The sequence below is a fragment of the Protopterus annectens genome, chromosome 1.part2 (genome assembly GCF_019279795.1).
Source record: "Protopterus annectens isolate FY-2018-M chromosome 1.part2, PAN1.0, whole genome shotgun sequence".
In the NCBI taxonomy this organism is placed as follows: Eukaryota; Metazoa; Chordata; order Ceratodontiformes; family Protopteridae; genus Protopterus; species Protopterus annectens.
The window spans coordinates 667,322,499-667,345,545 of record NC_056727.1 but is presented as its reverse complement, the minus strand read 5'-3'; the positions used below and the strand labels follow the sequence as shown (position 1 = coordinate 667,345,545).

The 23,047-nt window shown below is 41.7% G+C and overlaps 1 protein-coding gene across 1 annotated transcript in view; it reads right to left on the bottom strand.

Annotated features, from left to right (window-relative positions):
- Nucleotides 1–23,047, bottom strand: part of ADSS2 (adenylosuccinate synthase 2) — a 1,823,915-nt gene that overhangs the window by 439,118 nt on the left and 1,361,750 nt on the right. The window contains exon 7 of the mRNA XM_044058193.1: nt 22,077–22,158. Coding sequence (XP_043914128.1) covers nt 22,077–22,158 — 82 coding nt within the window. The remainder of the gene's footprint in view (nt 1–22,076; nt 22,159–23,047) is intronic.

Here is a 23,047-nt window from a genome sequence, read left to right as displayed (position 1 = left end):
AAAGTCTCAGAAAAGGATAAATCTTCAGAAAGGAAATATGAAACTATACATTCTTCAGAATCAGTACATTCGGATTGAGAAGAAACTCCTGAGGTACAACCATCCTCCTATAATGCTTGTTCTTCTGACTGAAAATCCAGATCAGAAACAGAAAATTCTTCTTCTTTTCTTGCCTGGAGAACCAGAAGGCAAGGAAAAGGCAATAATGAGCTCTTAAGCAAATCCCAGTAAATCTTTCCTGTTCATGGAAATAGAAACAAGAGACTGGAAGGTTTTCTCATTATGCTCACCTTTTCTGGGAATCTCCCAGGAAAAATACTGACTCTCAGAAGGCATACTAATCCCAGAAGCAGGCTTCCTTTCCCAGATAAGACAAGAATTTTCACCTGCCCTCCTCCTGGGACCAATAAATGGATCTCCCTTGCCCAAAAATGGCATCTCTACCACCACATATGATGTGGCTACACCCCAGTCTTTGGTAGCTGCATCTACTACAACAAGGGGACTGGAGGAAAGAGGTGGTCTGAGGAACAATTAGCAGTCACATCAGAGCCACCAACCAGTGGATAAGGCACCACAGGAGCTGGAGGGACAGCTAAGGACTCACTGCTAACTTTACATTCTTGTGGACTGGGGATGGTAAAACCATGGAGACAGATGGCTACTCCACAGGTAAGCAAAGAAAGAGACCCCGAAGTCAGATAACACAGCCTGTATGTGTCAGTAAAATGTAAGAGAACAAGCAGTACTGAGGTAACCAAACCACTGACAATAGCTCATAAGTACAGTGTCCAACCCCAAACACACAAATACACAAAATGACTAAAAATTTTGTCAAAAACATGCTTTTCCAAAAAAAAATGCACATAAACACTTACATATAACACTCCCTTAAAACAGAATGACAGTACTAAAACTTTTAGTTATGTACTTACCATAACTTTAGATGTTTGGGATCCATCTCGCCTACATTCTGTACTGATGGGCTCGGAGCCGATCCCTCGGCTCCGACTCGGCATGCTATACTATACAGCGAGGCCTCTTATTGGCTGAGCTATTTCTTATCCCAGGATGCACCACCACTAATCCCCCAGATCTTGTTTGTCCGCATTCATGCACACATGCACAACTTGTTTATATAACATTGTTAGATGTTTCAAGATGAAACAACAGGATTCGGACCTTCTGATATCCTCTGATCTCCAAGGAAGGGAGAAGGAGGGTGGGTTATTGGGAATGTAGGCGAGATGGATCCCAAACATCTAAAGTTATGGTAAGTACATAACTAAAAGATGTTATGTGATCCTATCTCGCCTACATTCTGTACTGATGGGACAGCGTCCCTAGCACCTAAATCCTGGGTGGCTCATTGGAAAACACTCCTGAGCACTGTGGAACCAATGCCACATCCAATTTGTAGTGGGAAATGAAGGTGTGTGGGGAAGACCATGTAGCTGCAGCACAAATGTCACTAATGGCAAGCTTAGAATGAAATGCTATCGAAGTAGCCATAGCCCTTGTAGAATGAGCTTTGACAGACGTGGTAAGCTCTTTGTTAGAATAAGAATAAGCTTGAGTAATACAGTCCCTGATCCATTTGACAATAGTGACCTTTGTGACAGCTTTGCCCAATTTATTGTCTGCAAAGGATACAAACAACTGATCTGATTTCCTTGTTTGTTTGGTCCTGTCTAAATAAAAACGCAACTGCCTGTGGACATCTAATGTGTGAAAAATGAATTCCGCTTTGTTAGAAAATTTCGGAAAGAAGACTGGAAGTTCTAATGATTGTTGTAGGCAGAAACTGGAACAAACTTTAGGGACAAAGGAAGGATTTGGCCTGAGAGATACTCTGTCTTTGTGAAAAACTAAGTACGGAGGTTTCACAGACAAAGCTTGAAGCTCTGAAACCCTTCTGGCAGAAGTGATCGCCACCAGAAAAGCAGTCTTCCACGATAGAAATTTTAAATCACATGTCGCTGCCGGTTCGAAGGGGAAGGAAGTTAAGGTGCGTAACACCACATCGAGATCCCATGGAGGAGCAGGATGAGAAATCGGAGGTCTTAAGAGCGCAGCACCTTTCAAGAAGGTCTTACACAATCTGTTGCTCATTAAAGGTGGGTTTATAGATTCGTGAAAATTGGAAATAGCTGCCAATTGAACCTTGATGGTAGAGACTGAAGAGCCTTGATTGAAAAGAGAAGTTAAAAATTTTAGTACCTCCGATACGGGAATAGTGATGGGATCCAGGCCCGGAGTTGAGCCCAAATAGCAAATCTTTTCCATTTGCTAGAATACAATTTCTTTGTAGCAGACTTGTGGGCCGAAGATAAGATGTGTACCACTTCTGGATCCAATGTATGACTCCTGACTATAGTCGGAAGTGGAGGAGCCAAGCTGTCAATTTTAAGGTATGAAGGGACTGGTGAAATAGTCCCAACTGATGAATCAAAAGGTCTGGGATCTGCTCCAGGAACCATGGACCTTCCAGAGTATACTTCCGAAGATAGGGGAACCATACTTAACGAGGCCAGTAAGGAGCAACTAAGATCATTTTGCTCCCCAAGAGAGATGCCTTTTGTATCATCCTGGGAAGGAGAGGAACTGGAGGGAAGGCATAAAGCAAGCTGGTGGGCCAAGGACAGGCTAGTGCGTCCATGGGGCTCTTCCCCGGAGCCGGGGTGAGGGAGAAGAACTTTTTGCACTTCGCATTTAGAGGAGCCGCAAAGAGGTCGCAACACGGAACTCCCCATTTGCTGAAAATCTGATTTGCCACTGTGATGTTCAGAGACCATTCATGAGGAGAGAGGATGGTTCTGCTCAGTCTGTCGGCTATCACATTGGACTTGCCCGGGATATGAGTAGCTACTAGGAAGCGTTTGGTCGACACTGCCCATTCCCAAACTCTCATGGCTTCTCTGCACAGAGGGTAAGATCTGGTCCCTCCCTGTTTGTTCAAGTACCAGACCACTGACATGTTGTCTGAGTGAACGGCAATCACGCCCTGAGGGAGGTAATCGTGAAGGGCTTGAAGGGACTGAAGCACCGCCCTCATTTCTAGAATGTTGATATGAAGTAGGGTCTCTTTTGGGTGCCATTTGCCTTGGACTGACCTGCCCAGGGAATGCCCCCCCACCCCATCTGGGAGGCGTCCGTGGTCAAAGTGGCCGCAGGAGGAGGTAGAACAAAGGGTCGTCCCTGATCCAAATTGGAGGGCACTAGCCACCAGTGAAGGTCCCGTTTGCAGGTTTCCGTGATCCATATGAGGTGACTGAAAGGGAGTTCCTGAAAAGACCACTGAGCTGAAAGAAGCCACTGGAGAATTCTCATGTGCAATCTTGCAAGGGGAACTAGAAGAACCGTGGCGGACATGGATCCCAATAGTTGCAGGACCATTCTGGCTGGGGCTTTGGATCTGGGAAGTAAGGCTCGAACCTGAGACTGTACGGTTTGTATTCTGTCTGTAGGTAGATAGACCCGCATTTGGTTTGAGTCTATCTCTACCCCTATGAATCTTATGCGTTGAGATGGCTGCAACACAGACTTTGGCCAATTGAAGGTGATTCCAAGGGAATTGCCCAGTGATATAGTGGCCTGTAGGCTCCGCAATAGTAGATGCTTGGAGGTGGCAGTTAGGAGCCAGTCATCTAGATACGGAAACACCTGGAATCCTAGACTTCTCAGGCGAGCAGTCACGACCGCCAAACACTTGAACACCCTGGGGGCTGTGGTGAGACCAAAGGGCAGCGCGCGGAACTGAAAATGACTGCCTCCTAGGCTGAAGCGCAGATGTCTCCTGGACGCTTGATGTACCATAATATGGTAATAAGCATCCTTGAGATCTATGGAGCGCATCCAAACACCTTTCTCCAGCAATGGGAGAATGGTTTGTAGGGTGACCATTCGGAACTTGGACTTTCTGACTGAACGGTTTAGAATACTGAGGTCCAAAATGGGTCTCAAGTCCCCGGTCTTTTTTGGCACCAAAAAGAATCTTGAGTAAGTCCCTAATCCGATCTGGTCTGCGGGGACCGGTTGGATGACTCCTTTTTACAGCAGCTTTGAAACTTCTGAGGCTGCAGTTTCCCGCTGACTGGGTGGCGGGTCCGGGATTTTTTTGGACTGAGGTGGAGAGTGAGAGAAAGGGATGGTGTAACCTCCGGCGATAATTCAAAGCACCCATCGGTCCTGAGTGATACCTTCCCAGGCTTTTAGGTGCTTCGAAAAACGACCCCCGACTGGCTCCGGAGCTGCACAGTTGGGCAATCCCTCAGGGACTGTGAAAGGCTGAAGAGCCACGAAAGGACTCGTGGTCTCCAGTGTTGCGAGGGTCTCTGCCGCCTCTGGGACAGCGTCTTCTGGAAGAATTTCCCCCTCCTCTGCCTCTGGAAGGGGGATCATCCTGCTGAGAGGGGTAAGGCTTCTGAGATCTACGGAACCACATTTTCCCTCCTCTTTTAGCCTTGGGATAAGGCCAAAAGGGAGTGGAAAATCGTGCCCCTACGGCAGTCAAAGTCTTACCCTCCTGCTCGCAGCGGGTCAGTGTGTCCTTTACCTTGGGTCCAAACAGGGAGGACCCATCAAAGGGGGCGTCGGCAAAGGAAGACTTAAAAACCTCCGCGAAATGACACAGGCGGAGCCAGGCTTGTCTCCGTAGAGCAATGCCTGTACCGCTCTACTCGCCTTCGCCGCATAACAAATGAGCCTCATGTACGAGTTTGAAATGGACGACAGTGTAGCCAGCTGAGAGCCAACCATCTGGGCCAGCTCCTCAGGCAGGTTACCCAAGAGGGTATCGGAAAGTTCTTTAATCAGATCCCTCTGAAATCTGGTAAAGTGCGTAAGGTAGTTCAAGGACCTTAATGTAAAGGCCGCTGAACTTAGGGTGCGCTTTCCGTACCGATCCATGCTCCTAGACTCCTTATTAGGAGGATGGACAGACGTCGAAGCCTCTGCTACATCTTGCTGGGTAGCAGATGCCACCACCAAAGCATCTACAGCCACACCTTTAGTTAGGAACTCTTTTCAGGGGATGCTGAGAGGAACTTATTAGGACGAGCAGGCACCGGTTCCACAGAGTCTGGGTGTTCCCACGCCCTTCGACAGATCAAATCCAAGAGCTTGTCGAAGGGCGGAGACACCCAGGAGGCGGAGGGCTGAGCCCCGAAGGCCTTAAGGAACACCGACTCATCAGCAGAAGGGGGTTTGGACTGCCAGCCGCCTCATTGTTTAAGGGCTTCCAGGATGTCTGCAAAGGAGACATCATCCAAGGACAACTTAGGGGACCCTTCTGCATCATCGAGATCAGTGTCTGATGTAAGAGACTCATCAGGGGAGTCAACGTGCTTCCTCTTGCATGATCTTTTCCTGGGGGGTTCTTCCGAAGAAGCTTCAGAAGGACCTCCAGGAGGGGGGGAAACCCCAGTCGGGGTAACCTCAGGCCCCAGGGCTCCGCTGTCTAAGGACAGGGGGACTGCCAAAGACCCAGTCTCGGTATGCAGGGAAGGAGCTGGGGAGACCGTGGAGGTAGCCAAAGATGATTTGGCTAACGCACTCCTCATAGCCCTGAAGGCGGGACCACCAGAATCCCGGGAGGGTCCCACCTCTGTGGCCACGACGGTAGACGGCACTCCCGCAGCCGACGCACCGAGAGGAAGACTTGGGACCAAAAACATCAGTCCCGAAGCATCCCCCCCCGGGGCCGACGGAAGAAGTCCGCGTACCGAACTCTGACTCAAGAGCCGGAGTTGGAGTAAGGGTCGGGCCCGACCCTAAAACCTCCACCGGTTCCACCAGTACCGGCTCCAACGGTGCCGAGGCTGTTAGAGGAGGAACCATAGTAGCAGGGTGGACCATCGGCTCCGAAGCCTAATGGGCTGGAGCCAAAACTAACTTTTGGAACACCGGAGACTGGAAGAGTCTTAGGAGCACCCTGTCGATGTCCAAATCAGACATCTTGGAGGATCTGGACGATACCGATCGGGTCCGAACCGATTTCTCCATCGGCTCCATAGGACTAGGGGACCAGCTCCGAATGGATTCTATAATTATCGGTTCCGAGGGAGATCTCAAGGCAATTTCCCTCGGTGCCGATGAGGACTTCGGCTCCGAAGGGGAAGAGTCTGAGCCGGCAACCCCATCGGCTCCAATATCAGTGGAGCCGATGAAGGTGACCCGCCTCTCGATGCCCCAGTCCTCGGCTCCGAAACCAGAGGGGTCGAGACTGGAGGCATCGAGGCAGACCGTTCCGCCCTCGGCTCCGAAGTCCGTGGAGCCGATGGAGAAGTCTGCCTAGGTTTTTTGGCAGTCGGTTCCGACTGACTGGTTGGAGCCGACGCTTTTTTCTTTTTTGAAGGAGAGGGAGAAGAAGATAAAGCCTCCTCGAAGGATGGCTTAATTAACCCCTTAAGGATTAATTTGTTTTTCCTCTCCTGGAGGACCCTTGATGAGAAGGCGTGACACACGCTACATGATTCTTGTAGGTGCTTGGCGCCTAAACAATAAACGCACGAGGAGTGGTCATCCGTTATGGACATCTTATAACCACACCTCGCGCACTTTTTAAACCCGGAGGGTCTATGCTCTTTGGACATGTCTAAAGAGAAATAACACACCTGTCTAAAGAGAGATAACACACCAAAACTAGCAGTTTAAGTACAAAAAATATAAAGATGAAGTTTTTTTTTTTTTTTTTATGAAATAACAATACAGTTGCACAAAAAAACACAGAAAGAGAGGGTCAAGACCCTCTAACTTAAACGGGTACTTGACCCACAAATAAAAGGCTAGAATAGCAAATAGCAAAAGGGGAAGGCCCCTCTAACTAAAACGGGAAACCTTCCCTTAACGAAAAAGACAAATTTCTCAACAAATTTAACAAATACACACTTGTATCACAACAACAGCTGTTAAAACAGCTTTTGGGTCCAAAACAAGCAAATTACTGACAGGAAAAGCCTAAATAAATTAATACTTAGCCCAGCCAAGTTGAGACCACGTCTTAGCTTGTAAGCGGCAAACGAGATCTGGGGGATTAGTGGTGGTGCATCCTGGGATAAGAAATAGCTCAGCCAATAAGAGGCCTCGCTCTATAGCATAGCGTGCCCAGTCGGAGCCGAGGGATCGGCTCCAAGCCCATCAGTACAGAATGTAGGCGAGATAGGATCACATAACATCAGAAAGTTTCCTAGCAAAACAGCGTCCTTAGATAGAAAAAGACAGGTTTGTGTCCAAAAAAAAAATATATATATATATACACACACATACATATTGGAAAGTTTTCCCTAACATGGGACTTATTTGTATAGCCTTGAAGGATCACTAGCTGACCAACAGTCCCATGGGGCCTGCTGAAGGAGTGCTCTTCAGCAGCAAAAAACTCTGAAGTAATTTGCACCCCAGCTGTCTTTATATGGAGCTCCTCTCAGGTTCCTGATAGTTGAAGCACATGGAAGGTGTCTTTAACCTTTCAAAAGCTGGATGGTCATGAAAAGTAGGACCGATATAGCTTCTGCTACTGCAAAAGTGATCTACATGTTAAACATCTGGACAACACGGAAAACAGAACTTGGCACTCTAACTTGAGAAGATACAGAGTGCCAGAAGATAGCTAAAAGCAAGGCCAAGACAAACATTAATCAAAGACAGTTCCCTGAATTTTGTGAAGAGACATGGGTCAAACCCAAATAGAGAAAATAAAGGCTAGACAAATAAGTCTGTTTGGGGTTGGACACTGTACTTATGAGCGATTGTCAGTGGTTTGGTTACCTCTGTACGGCTTGTTCTCTTACATTTTACTGACACATGTAGGCTCTGTTATCCGACTGCAGGGTCTGACTTAGAGATTGAAAAAAAAAAGAAATTTATGGGCCTGGGGAACCTTACACAATTTATCAGATGTTCTGCGAGCAGGTGGCTGATGGTCAGTCAAACTGCTGGCAGCCAGGAAAACATCCGCTAAGACTGGCAAAATAGGAGGAGCAGTTAAGTGTAATCTACCTGTAGCAAACCATAATATCTTTGATAGAACTCTGGTTATTATTTTTTTGTTCCCACTGAAACAATATCTTCATTTTGGCAATAGTAACACAAAAAGACAACCCTTCAGGTGGAGAATCTGAAGAAAAACTTTCCTCAGAGTCAGATTCCCCTTTCTGTGGGGAATAAACTAGAGAGAAACAGTCTAAGTCAAATTCATGTTCACCATACTAAATATCAGAATCTGAAGGAGAGGGAAATATTTTCATTTTAAAATGAAAAGAACATTCAAAATGTAATGACTGAAAGGCTTTAAATAAACCTTTAGTAAAACCCAGCCTAGCTACAGGGGATACGGGTGAAGAAAATAAAAATGCCTAATTTTTTGCTTCCTTTTCCTGGCAGACCCTATTGAAAAGAGCACCTGAAGAAGGTCTTTTTTCTGGAAATCAAACTGCTCAGAGGAGCCCTGCAAAGGAATAACATCCGTTCCCATCTCTGATGCAGACAAGAGTGGTTCTCCTTGTCTAAAGAGGACAGATGAACAGCTGTAGGGGACGTGCCTGCTGTCATTACACCAGACTCCTCCAACCCTACCACAGTTAAGGCACATGGAAGGTGACCAAAAGCTATGGAAGCTGGCCAGCCATCTGACTCAAAGCAGGATATAGCCCATATAGCTTATGCTACTGCAGCAATGATCTAATGATGAACATCTACTGATTGGCTGAGATGCTAAGCAAGCCATTTGTTTCTTTGAGTTTGTTTAGAAAAGTGAACTGATTTTCAGGACGACAAAAATGAATCCAGTTTACAGGAAAAGCTGTCATCAGTATATTAAAAAGCTAGCAAACTCTATGTTGCAAATGAGTACTGAAACAGTCTCAAATCAGCAGGAAGAGAATGTGATGTTCCAAAGAGACCTGGAGGTCAAAAAGTGTCTAAGAGTATGGAATACTGAAAAGAAAAAACAAATATATGCTGCAGCAGATAGTGCAAGGTCACGCATTATAAAAGTTGCTAATGTGTTTACAAATTGGAGACATTTGAAAGAAAGAATGTCTGGAGAACAGGACTAATGTACCAGTTATTATTTATTAGACTTGTCAATTAAACCACAGGACTTACAGCACAAGGCATTCATTCTATAACCCATTTACTCTGAGATTTCTTCCGATGTGACATTTCAAATATTCTGGGCAAATGTATACTTAGATATAAAAGGAAATGGTAATCTTCAATGGTCAAAATTTTAGATAATGAGTTTGGACCTACAGACAGTAGTAAATATGTTTATATAATTAAGAAATTATGCTATGGAGAAGGAATATGTGTAAAAATATTTAAATTAATTTTGTGATTTAACTACAAATGTGTACAGAGCTTTTAACATGAGAAGAATATGAAATGGTAGGGGGGGGGGGCAGGCCTGAAGTGATTTAAATTCACTGTCAATGCTCTATGTCATTCAAATATGTTACATAATGTAACATAGATGCATTATAAGGTATGCAAGGCAGTGTAAATACCATTATTATTACGAGGAAGAGGTGTACCCTGTTAATGACTGTCCTAAGAAACAATGTACTTTACGCAGAAAGCATGGACATTACAGGTAATAATTACACTAAAAAATGTCTGGAAGTCTCCCCCAGAGCCAGATCCAGTAGGCATCATAGGCAGTCACCTAGGGCCCAGTGACTGTGGAGGGGCCCACTCTGGCCAGGAGGGTTAAACATTTATTTTAATAAAACTGTACATTTATATAAAAAAAAAAATACTTCTTAACCCCACAGTGATGGCATCTTCTCCTTGAAGGAGAACCATGCATGTGCTACACACACGCATGCAGAATTTAAAATATCAGTTCCATTAAGACAGAAGGTAAGAGTGTGCATGTGTGTTTGTGTAATGCATATATAGAGTGGGGTGGGTGTGGTGGGAGAAGTCGTTCATATTTGAGGGGTGCAGCTCGTTTGTCTTCTAAGGCACATTACATTTTTAGTAATATACCATGAAGAAGTTGGCATCGGTCCCCCATCCCAAGTCCTGGTTCACTTGATACACTTTCCCCAGGATTGGAGTTATTTTTCTTGACATTCAACAGCAGCAGCATGCTGTGCAAATCATTTCAGAAAGTGAAACACACCTCACACTATAAAACAAACGGGTAAATAAATATATCTTAGCTGGCTGGAAGCCAGGAACTCCATTCACAAAGGGCTTTGGCAGTGGGACTTAACAGTGAAACTTGAAATGTGTTTCCTCTACAGTTCACTGCAAGTCTGTCAAGTAGATATCAATGGCAAAAGGATCTGTTTATTTACTTTAGTTTGTTAATTTCAGGTTGACATAATTCATTGGAGGCATGGGATGACAAACTGCAGAACATACACTTTATACTGTCAGAGCTCCTTTATTGTTTTTTGAGTATCTCTCAAAAACTTTGTGGTTCTTGGAAGTCCAGAACCATACCTGCCAACGGTCCAGATTATCGCAGAATGTGCACATTTTAGCCTCATATGTTTGAACCATCTCTCATAAAATGTGACATTTTTATTGAAGAATCATTGAGGATTAAAGTAAGTAAACAATGACATACATTTGAGTTTTGGACTTCATAACATTCAGAAATAAATACAATCTAATCCAAAACCTTGCATTCTAATATAAAACAACTGTCTAAGTTTATAAAGGCAACATTTAAAATCTGTCCCTGATTTTTGGCCTTTGTTCACTATTACTTTTGGCTTTGTCTAGAATTATTGCTTTTATAGATTGAGAAGTACATCCAGAACATCTAAAACGTTTTAACTTTGCAATACAATGCATCTATGCTCTGCATGTTTAGCTTAAGATGGGAAAGGTCCACTAAAAAGCCACTTTATTATTACAATTGAAAACATAGTTCACACTTTTTAAGTATATAGAAGAAACATTACTAGAGCTCTACATTTTATAAATTAGATGAGTGGGGCAACAGCATGATGTGTAAACTTTAAAATCAGCATTTCCAAACAAATGAAATAGTGATTAATGTAAATGTCACCTATCAGAAATAAAATATTTTCAGTTGCACAATAGTTGGACTGTAGAAAATGTATGGTGGCAAAAATTGAATCTCTAAATGCATGTGCATCATATTTGAAAAAGGTTTCCAAGGAAAAGCAAAACCCAACCCACTGTTGCACAGTAAATTTTCAGTGTTTATATTAACATAATTGTGCATCTTAGTGTCTAATTATAATCATGCCAAATTATACCTGTTTTTCATAAGCTTTAGTAAATTATTTCCACAACTAATAATTATTATGAAATGAGCACACTTCTGGGTTAGTGAAGTCACTTACTAATTTCCAGCTTGCATTTTGTTTTACCTATATAAACAGGGCAGTGGCATGTTTTGATCACATCTGTACATAAGTAAATGTTGTAGGAATTTAACTTACATGTGTTGGAGGAAGTAAGTTCATTCATATATGAATGTTTTATCTCCTACTATGGTGTGATTGATCTATATAATATGTGTCAGGTTTTGTTGTTTTAAAGATGCAAAATGTTGCATGTTATTAAATATGAGATTCAAATCTAAAGAAAGATGATTAAGAAAATTGTGGGTTTGTTCCCACTAGCCATATTTGTGACATTCTGGTTTCTGTTATGTGAAGAAGATTCATTGCTTAATACAGGTTAAGCTGTTTTTATTAGCTACACTAGTAAGGCAAGATGTCTGTAAGTACATTAAAGAATTGAGCATGTGTGTAAGTACTTTAAACTTGAGAGAAAGTGGGTGCGTACACATGTATGTGTACGTGAGTGTATGTAATTTAAGCCAGTCATTCCATTTCTGTATGAGAGAGAAAGTGTGTGTGTGTGTGTGTGTGTGTGTGTGTGTGTGTGTGTGTGTGTATGGATGTGTATGTAATCTAAACTAACTGTTCTGTTCGTATGAAGGATAAAGTGTGTGGAAGTAGTAACTTAAACTACAGAGAAAGTGTGTGTATGTGAATGTATGTAATTTAAACTAGCCATTCCATTTCTGTATGAGAGAGAAAGTGTGTGTGTGTGTGTGTGTGTGTGTGTGTGTGTGTGTGTGTGTGTGTGTGTGTGTGTGTGTGTGTGTGTGTGTGTGTGTGTGTGTGTGTGTGTGTGTGTAATTTATACCAGCCATTCTGTTCGTATGAGAAATAAAGACTGTGTGTGTTGCTGTATGAGAGAAAAGGTGCGTGTGTGTGTGTGTGTGTGTGTGTGTGTGTGTGTGTGTGTGTGTGTGTGTGTGGTGCTGTGTGAGTGTACAGAGAAGGTAGGTGTGTGTGTGTGTGTGTGTGTTTAACATACCTCTCAACTGACCTGATTTCTGCCTCATTGTTCGGCCAATTCCTCATAACATTTGTGGTTTTCTGGCAATTAACAGAGGATTGAAGTCACTAAATAATGGCATATGAGTTTAAGACTTCATATCCTTCAGAAAATGCATGCTAACACAAATTATGTTATTCTAACAACTTTATGAGTATATAAGAGCAGTTATATCCCTATTTTGGGGTCTTTGTCCCCCCCCCTCCCATTATTTTAGGCTTTGTCCAGATTTCTTGTGCTAAGAAGTTGAGAGGTATGGAGGTATGGTATGTAATGCCCTAGTTGGGAGGGAGGCAGTTTAGTCAATTAATTTGATCAGGCTTGACCCTGTAACTTGGTTACAGGAGACAAGAGCCTAAATCCTCTACACCAACTACCAGACTGCTAAAGGAATTGTGAGCTTCAGTGGAGACAAGAGCCCGAATCCTCTATCCCAACTAACAGACTGCTGAAGGAATTGTAAGCTTCAGTGGAGACAAAGCTTGAATCCTCTACACCAACTACCAGACTACTGAAGGAATTATGAGTTTTAGTGGAGACAAGAGCCTAAATCCTCTACACTAACTACCAGAATACTGACGGAATTGTGAGTTTGAGCTTCAGTACATTTTCAGGGGAATTATGAGTTTCAGTGCATTTTCATGGTATTGTGAGTTTCAAAGAAAGAGAAATTGACTGTATTGTTTAGAAATGGCAGTCACTGTTTGTTTTGTAGAATCTGAAAGCAGTGTTAGCAGCATAATTGTCTTAGAGGCAGAAAGCTGTGGATTCTACTCCCACACCATGTTGGATTACAGTGGTACTACAGTACCCTTCCGATTGCTGATTATTTGGTGCATTTTAAGGAGGGATAGAAGTTCTGTACGCCTGAGTGTGTTCTTCTTTGTATGAGATGCCTCGTAACTATGAACTTGTTAGTTTGTCAGTCATTCTCTATTGCAATATTACTTGCTTACCATTTTTTTTAATGTTACATAGGCAATTAATTTTTCAAGGGCAGCAGGCACTGAATTTGCAGATGAAACACTGAAATGTAGTCTTTGCCAGTAGTAACCTCTTCATTAGTTACAGATCTCTTTAATGTGGAATTATTTGGATGACTTTATTGACTGATGTTGTTGAACTGTAGTGACAGATGCCTGAGTAGCCTTTTATGGTTGAAATTTTCTGAAAAGGGTAGTTTTGTCATTATTGGTTCATAGTTTTCTTTCATTGCTTATTGGAAGAATGTTCAAAACTACACATTTAAAACACATTAGTGCTGTATTATACAAGGAATACAATTTAACACAATCAGGAAAGTGAATCAAAGAATACATACATGTATGCATGGTCCTAAAAATGTGTGCAAAGAACTTATAGTTCATAGAAGTTCATAGATAAGCACTAGGCTAATTGCCCTTGTGGGCCATTTTAAGCATAGCCAATTACCCCATGTGAGAATCAAATGCTGCACCTTGTGTTTGTAAGGTAACCACCTTAACCATTATGCCAACCCCCAAGTATATGGTTTGAAAACGGCCCAAACGTAAACTTAATCCTCCACTGGCCAGATGCAGGAAGTCTATGAAAAAAGAAAAACAATGAAAGAAGAAAAGGAAGCAGAAAAAAAAGAGAAGTAGGAGAGTAGCAACGTGTAGGAGTAGACAAAATATTTTTTTTCTTATTTTGGCACTCTTTCTGTGCCTGCTAACCATCTGACAAATGTCGGTGACTCTATCTATTTGTTTGCTAACTAGGCAAGATCTAATTATGGTGTGACCATTCTACAGTCAGCCATAAAGGGGAATTTGGAGCATCTACTGTCTATATTGCACATTCCCAGAACAATGAGGGGTTCAGCATGCAATGGACATTTACAATGTCATACCGACTACTTCTGTGAATGATGTACCTCACAATAGGCTCTGTCCCCTCCTACAAGCAAGCACCTCCATATGATTTCTGCTCTATACAGAAAATTATAGGACAGCATGTGTACCCCTGGCAACATGAGCCCACCCTTCTTCCTAAAACTGGTATGCAGGTATCGCCTTGTCACACCTGTCCCTCCCTTTGTCAGCTCTTCCACCTCTTGGGTATTAACCAAATACAGGATGTACTGGGTGCAGTCAGGATTTTACTGCTCCATGAATCAAACAGAATAAGTCAGCATGCATTCAGGGGTAGATTTTAGAAATACAAATATTTCTAAAATCCTGGATAGAGAACAGGGAGAAGAAGAAGGGGGGGTGTGACATAAAATATTAAGACAAAAAGTAAACTTAGTATGAAATTAGGTAAAAAGGAAGAAAGAGAATGAATAAAATCTTTTCAAAGATAAGAAGATGAATAAATCTTTTCAAAGGTTAAATGAAGGAACAGTGGGATTTTTCCATTATATCCATTAATGTGGGCAGTTTAAGGAATATTGAAAAGATTTTACTACAGTAAAATAAAAATATAAAACTGTTCCAACACTAAGACAGTGTTGTAAGATTTAAAACTGAATAGATACAGAACAGAGGAATGCATCTGAAACATTATGAGGTGGATTTTTAGTCTAGTAGTTAGGAATACAGCAGTAGTCTTGATTTTATGATTAAAAGAAAATGGAAATGAAGTGTGAACTTGGATGTTAATAGTTACTGAGTCATGATGTCTTCTTCTTCTTCTTTCGGCTGCTGCCATCAGGGGTCGCCACAGCAGATCGACTGTTTCCATTTCTTCCTGTCCTCTGCATCTTGCTCTGTCACACCAACAGCCTGCATGTCCTCTCTCACCACATCCATAAACCTTATCTTAGGCCTTCCTCTTTTCCTGTTACCTGGCAGCTTCATCCTTAGCATCTTTTTCCCAATACACTCTGCATCCCTCCTCATCACATGTCCAAACCAATGTAATCTTGCCTCTCTGGCTTTGTCTCCAAACCTTCCAAAATGGGCTGACCCTCTAATATACTTATTCCTAATCCTGTCCATCCTCGTCACACCCAATGCAAATCTTAACATATTCAGCTCTGCCACGTCAAGCTCTGACGCCTGCCTTTTTGTCAATGCCACTGTCTCCAACCTGTTTAACATAGCTGGTCTCACTACCCTCTTGTAGACCTTCCATTTCACTCTTACTGGTACTCGTCTGTCACAAATCACTCCTGACACCCTTCTCCACCCACTCCATCCTGCCTGTACTCTCTTCTTCACCTCTCTTCCACACTCACCATTACTCTGAACTGTTGATCCCAAGTACTTAAACTCATTCACCTTCGCCACCTCTACTCCCTGCATCCTCACCATTCCTCTGTCCTCCCTCTCATTCACACATATATATTCTGTCTTAGTCCTGCTGACCTTCATTCCTCTTCTCTCTAGAGCATATCTCCACCTCTCCAGGGTCTCCTCCACCTGTTTCCTACTCTCACTACAGATCACAATGTCATCTGCAAACATCATAGTCCATGGGGACTCCTGTCTGATCTCGTCTGTCAACCTGTCCATCACCATTGCAAATAAGAAAGGGCTCAGAGCTGATCCTTGATGTAATCCCACCTCCACCTTAAACGCATCCATCACTCCCACCGCAGACCTCACAGCTGTCACACTACCCTTGTACATATCCTGTACCACTCTTACATACTTCTCTGACACTCCCAACTTCCTCATACAATACCACAACTCCTCTCTAGGCACCCTGTCATGTAGTATGTCTAAATAACTGATACTTGGTATATAGGAAGAGGATAATGTGATCTCATTGTCAGGCATGTAAGAAAGTAGGGAGGACATCTGGTCAATATAATCCAGTTTGTTTGCAGCTGAGCCTAAAAAATCAGATTATTCATGGGGAATGTTTCTAACTTCCTTTTCTGTCTGTGGACCCCCCCAACACTGATGGTTGATCTATGATACTCTTCAGGTTCTTAAGGAAAAACATGAAGGCCTATGCCAATTTTATCATATCCTGGAGTACACAATAATCAGGCAGGGCAAGAAACACAATACAGAGTTCACTAACAGGCTGTTTATCTGGAAGCCAGGCCAAAACCACAAACTGATGACACTTAGTACTTGCATCAACCACAGAGTCTTCCTTTCATGAACTGAGGCAAGAAAGAACTGAAGGTGGTGTGGATGTGAAAGGAAATGTAACTTTTGGATGTAGTAAGTCCAAAATTTCTTGGGAAAACACAGAGAATACATGGTCATAGCATTTAATGTGCACGATCATTTCTGAAGAACTAATGTACCACTAGAGTGGAATCTGAGAGAAAAGAGGGTGTGTTTGGCTGTCAGCCTATAAGCAAGATCAAGAGAGTGACTAAGACTCAGTACTTTAAAAACACGTTAGAACATTGGCTCTTTGCAGGGTAATGCAGTGATTATCTCTTTTGGGAGGGAGAAGGTTAAACTTGTGGATTCTGCCAGAATGAATATGAAGGTCATGTGAATCTTTAGGGGATGCAATAATAACTACTGAAAATTCATATTTTACCTCAGGCTGTAAGATGTTGTAAGATGGATTTTCCTGATGGTTAATCTCATTTCTGGAATTAGAAACCAAGATAATTTCCAGCATCTGAAAAGTGTTTAATTCTGCTCTTAAGATAATTAACAAGTGCAGTAACAGTGCATTATGGATCAAGCCATAAAACCAAGCAATGGAAGGAAGGGACAAGTTTTCTATTATTTTTTTTTTGAAGAAAGCCAGTCAACAGCTGAAGAAACCTGGTCCAGTCTGAAAGGTGTACCAAACATTATTTCAGATTTACTCTTCTTAAGAATCAATTGTGTTTTGCAGCTAAGTTAAAAGACACAAAGGTCCTTTTGAGGCATAGCTTTAATAATAAGATACAAAGCAGAAAACCTGAAGATAACTGGATATCTGCAACTTCTTATATCCACTGCTGTCAACTGCATAATAATGTTAGTGGAAGACTTTTTTTTGGGGGGGGGTCTACATTTAGGCAAAGCAGAGGATTATGTCCCTATTATTTTATTAGGATCTACCCCATAATTAGATGTTCTCTTTTCCTTTGAATATGACTTTACTGAGATCCCATCTATAATACCAATTACTCTTCTCCACTTCCACATTTTTTTCTGTAAAAAAGTTTGCACTGCTTTAAAATCATCGAATTTGTTAGCCTTATTAAAGTTGCACAGTAAACATAACTGTTGACTTTCAAAGAATTTCCCATATAAAAAATAAGAAAAAAATATTTTTAATAAAGAATGTTTTTTATTCATTTGCTCTAAAAGTAAAAAAATAAGGAAGAACAGTGAAAACTTTGTAAAATAAATATAGACAGGCTGATTTCAGAAAAGCATTTGAGGTTGATTTTTGTGATTCCTGCTACTTCTTCTGGTAGTTCACTACCAGAATCAGCAAAATCAACCTCAAATGCTTTTCTGAAATCAACTTGTCTGGGTTTCTTTTGCAAAGATTTCACTCTTCTTCCTTATTTTTTACCTATTTGAGCAACTGAATAAAAAGCATTTTGTATTATTTTTTTTTAATTATATTTTAAAACAAAAAAAGGTGGGAAGTCAACAATGCAGGCAACACTTACATCCAACGGGAACCAATCATTATGCAATAGACAATGCTTCAGCACCCTGGACAGCTCAGTGCACTGAGGTGCATGACAGAACCACAGAGGGACAGAGCCACAAAGCCAGTTTCAATAAAAAGCATTCTAATAATAATAATAATAATAAGTATTAAATAAGCAAATATCTTGGCATTACTTGTCTATCACAAGAATGCTTCTTGACTGACTTCTATGGATAAGAATCATATAAAACATTAGTGAACGTTTTTTCTTTCTTTCTTTTTTCTTTTGTGAAAAACACTGATCATTAAAAATATTCAACAAAGTGGTATAGAGAACAACACTTTCCTGCTAAGAAATGAAATCCACATGCTACATGTGACCAGCAGTTTATCTGGTACTAAACAAACTGATACAAGTCTCCACCAGTGCAGGCTGTATGTGCAACTGATCCTGCTGCTGCCACATTCCAGAGCAAGGTTTCAGAAGTGTCTCATGCAAAAGACATACTACTACTGAAAATGACCAAAATGCCATGAAAAAATAATGGATGAGATGGCTAGAAAGCCCTTATGTTAGGATGTACTGCTCAGATGACTCTCCTACAGCTAAATTTAGTTCAATCTCCTTGTTGTTGTTCTTTCAGTCAGGTTTAAGCACCTAACAATTACAAAACTTAAGCTAAGACAAATAGGATAGATTACTCATGAATGAAAACTACAGCCATGTGAGTGTCAGTTCTGAAATGGCAAGAAGAACTAAAGATAGTGACTGTCACTGATATTTCTACTTGGGGCCTTCAATTATGCTGATATGTCAGTAGTATAAGATGGAAGTTGGCTTTTTTTTTAAACAAGAAATATCTTTATTAAATTCTCATGTATGACACAGGCCATGTTACATTTATATAAATGATAATAAACCATAGCAACACAATCTCAGTTGCAAACACTGTACATTCCAAACCATTCCGACACAACTGTAGCTGCAAACATTATACATCACTTTTAACATATCCACTCATTGTTGGTCAACCATTACATAACTCATTCAAATCCTGCCTTCTATTAAACCGCATTCCTCTTCTGCGTGTACTGATCCCACAGTTCCCATTTTTCCTATGTAATTTGCTCCTACCCTTTTCTAAAGATCACAGTTCCAGTTGTTTTAACTCTGCTGCTATCTTCACTACTTCTAGCAAAATTGGTTTAGACTTTGATTTCCATTTATTAGTAATTGTTTTTAGCAGCCATTATAATTAGACTAAGCAAGGCCTTATGTGTAGGCAATTCCATGTTTCTAAGTTTGTCTCACAGTTCAAAAACATAATTTCCCTAGTCACTCTGACTTGCTCACCCAGCATCTCCAACACAACAGTCTGCAGGGAATCTTTAAAGTCTACCAACTCATTACACTCCCAGAAAATATGTTCCCAGTTACCTCTTTCTGCCCCATCACACCTTCAACATTTGTTGTCTACCTGAGGAAACATTTAAGATAGAAGTTGGCTTGTGCAAGGGGAAATTCAGCTGCTGGAGAATCTGATAGGATCATAACTGATGATGGTGACTAAAGCCTAAGTGTTATGCATACTGACTGGTACAGCAATCCTCTCCAAATAAAGATCCATGTATGATTTAGAAGAGAGAGAACAAAGTGGTCTCTTTCTGTGTGTGTGGCATCTGATGTGCTGCTGATGACTCCCCTCTGCCAAGTGGCAGTGGAAGTCTGGGGGGACAGAATACAAAAAACAAGCCACAGATCAGGTAAGGATAGACACCAGTGATACAAGACAACTAATGAAAGCATGAAAACAAGAAATATGTTTGTAAAATTGACTCTATGAGAGACATAGAGGAGGGGGGCTTAAGTATTAAGCACTCCAATTACCTGCTGCTAGGTGCTCTCATCCACATTCTTCACTGTCTTCCACCACAATGAAAACTAGTTTTGAAAGTCAAGTGCTGGTAAAAGAGTAACTGAGAGCCACGGGGAGTACTGGTGGAACCCATCACATATTAGAAATGACTTTCATTAAGTTTAGATTTGTGGCTTGGGAGGAGGTGGTATAATGGCACAATAGTTAACATTGCTCTCACATCATTTTGCTCATCTCACCAGTTCTCAGCTGTGGTGCCTTCTGTGTGGTGTCTGCATATCCTACCTGTGCGGGCTTTCACTGGTCATTCCAGTTTTCTTGCACAACCCACAGATGTGCTGTACATAAATTGGCAGGAATGCACGCCATGTTTATGAGCGAGAGAATGTGTAAGAGCATCTCGCAATGGGCTTGTGCCTCACTCCAGAAGTGTTTCTCTGCTTTGTGCACACCAAGTGCCAGGATGGGCTATGCTCTCTCATATCACTGAAGCGGATTAAACAGGTAACCTGAAAATGAATGCACGCATGCACAAATTTTACAGGTGGGTTGGAGAGGGGTTAAGTGACTCAAGAAATAAAACCTAGTGATCACAGTCATAAACCCATTGTAAGATGCCCCAAGCCCCCAAGCAAAACTGACAAAAAGCTCTGAGACAAAAAGTGTGTGTCAGTTAGAGCCACAGGGAGCTTCTCTGCTCTACCTCTCATAGGTTAGGCGATCATAAGAATGCATTCTCAGTGGACAACTTCTTTTTGTTTTAGCTATCCTGTTTCTTCATCTAAACTCAGGCAACAGATACTTTCAATCCTCTCTACAGACTTCTTCTCCCCCTGCTACTTGTGTACCTCCTATGTAACCCAGAGATTTGTGGTCTCTGTGCAGCAAGAAGAAACCATTCCACATGCTGATGGTGAAGGGAAGCAACCAGGAATCTGAAAGGCTATGATATCAATAAGTGGGAAGGGATTTTCTATTCTGATGTTTTATCCTAGCTGCTCCATGCCTTCTGTGTTAACAAAGCACCTGCACAAATACCCACTCACATAACCATTGCTAATGGCAGTATAGTGCATTTTAATTACAGAATTTTCTCAATCAGGGTATTTAGTCTCCATTAGAGGATGTTCCTGTGGCAAAGAAAAAACCTTCCCTGGAGGACAGTTGAGCCTTCATCTACTCAATCCATCCTTCTCTGACCTACAATTTGGCACAGAGACCAGCAGTCAAACTCTGGCTGCTGGTGGTACACAAACTCTGTGCCTCTGTACCAACAAGCAAGTCTCTCAGGGATCAGTATTTTGTTGGAAAAAATAGTTGAGAAGATAAAATAAATCACCAACAGAACAGTCAGACTTTCCAGACAAAAAAGCAGTCTGAAGGCTTCAGGCTTGAACTCCGGATCCATTTTCTTCTGACTATCTGCCACAGGTTGGATGCCTTTGAACTAATGATCCTTCAAACATTCCTTTGAGCAATGTTCTTTTCTCAAGTCTGTCTGCTCATAGTAACAAAGTACATCTCTGACTAGCAGCAATGGTGGCCAACATTTAAATTCCTGCAACAAAGAACTGCTAAGGATGCTACAAAGATCCAGTGCCAGACAAGTAAAAACACTAATAGCCTGGCTCCTGCAACTGATAGCACGCTATAAGCTCAGGAGACTTTACTGCAATAACCATAAGAAGGTGATTCAGGCAGTAGAATTATGAAAGAACTGAAGACTGTGGTGATCAGCATGCATTTTAACCAATACAAAACAGGATATCTGCAGTTGCTAAATGGGTTATGAATATAAATGTAGAACAGCAGAAAAAAAGAGGAGTCCATTGGCCAGGACAAATTTAAAGAGTTATCTTGAAGCAAATTTTAATGTTGCGCGACCACTTCAAAACAATATACATCAGTGCTGTAGGCAGCAAACACTGGCATGGCTGATACTTGACTCATAAATTACATTTGGTTGTTGGCCCATTTAGAAAAATGATCTTTAGCTTCCAACACCCCTAAAGCTAAGTTGTCTCCTGCTGCAGACACATTTCTTCTGTTCCTTCTGTCCTGTGAAACTATTTTATGAGCTATGTTTACAGTCTTTATTTTATCTGTGTCTCTCAGCATGCACACACTTACAACTGATGATTATCAGAAAAGATTACTAAAAATCTTTAGTAATAAATTAATGATTTTTATGGTATAAATCAATGTTTTTGTGGAATGTCATGTAATTTCATGAATATAGACTGTATTTCTGTGGTTGGGAATCAACTAGGTCTTATGCATCTAATGTACTGCATTACAGTCCTGACAAGTAAGTAGCATATTGAACTCTACCTTCAGCTTTTCCAGTTCTTCTTCTACATTTATTTCCAAGGTTGGATACATTGCTTTATGTTGATTTGCTAGCACCTTAAACCTGTGAATCATTAAATAATGAAGTTAAAACATTTATACCACATATAATGCACATACTAAAATCATGACATACCTTTCACCTCTGCACTGCTTCTCTTCTACAGTTACCAGTCTGTTATATATTACTTGTGTACAATATTAAATGCATATCCAGATTAAGTTGTTGTAACACTTCTGTAACTGTAAATGCATTTTCTGATGTACTACAAATGTAAAGAATAGTTGTGTAAGAACTTACTATAACCATAGATGTCCTTCTCTTCCATGTTGCAATATTCATAACCATAGGGAGTTGCTGCCTGCAGCACCGGACATCTGGCCAGTATATCAAAGTCTTTCAATCAGGGATACGTGCAACATAGAATGCAAGGGCCATAAACTGATGTCTGCTGTAACTGTGATGTCTGCACGTACGCAACTCAGAAACTGGCTGCCGCAAAGAAAGAAAGGGACCCCCAGGAGCAGTGGGAAAGAGCCCAAGCTTCAGTATCCCAGGCACACCCCAGTAGTGCTATGATACTGGCCAATCAAGAAAGGAAAAGAGGGTGGTGGTGGGTGGGAATGAATACTGCAATGTGGAAGAGAAGGATATCTATGGTTATGGTAAGTTCTTACACAACTATTCTATGTCCTTCTATTCTCATGTTGCAGTATTCAGAACCTTAGGGAGAGTACCACAGCTCTCTAGGAAGATGCATGGGAGGTAGGAAGGGGAGCAGAGTCACTGAGGCCCTGCAGGACAGACCTAGCTAACCCTGCTCTAGCCCTGGAGATCAGGTCCAATTTGTAATGTTTGGTAAAGGTGTGTACAGAGGACCACGTTGCAGCCACTAGGAGAGAGGAGTAATCAATCCCCTTGAAAAAGGCTGAAGAGGAAGCTGTTCTAGTGG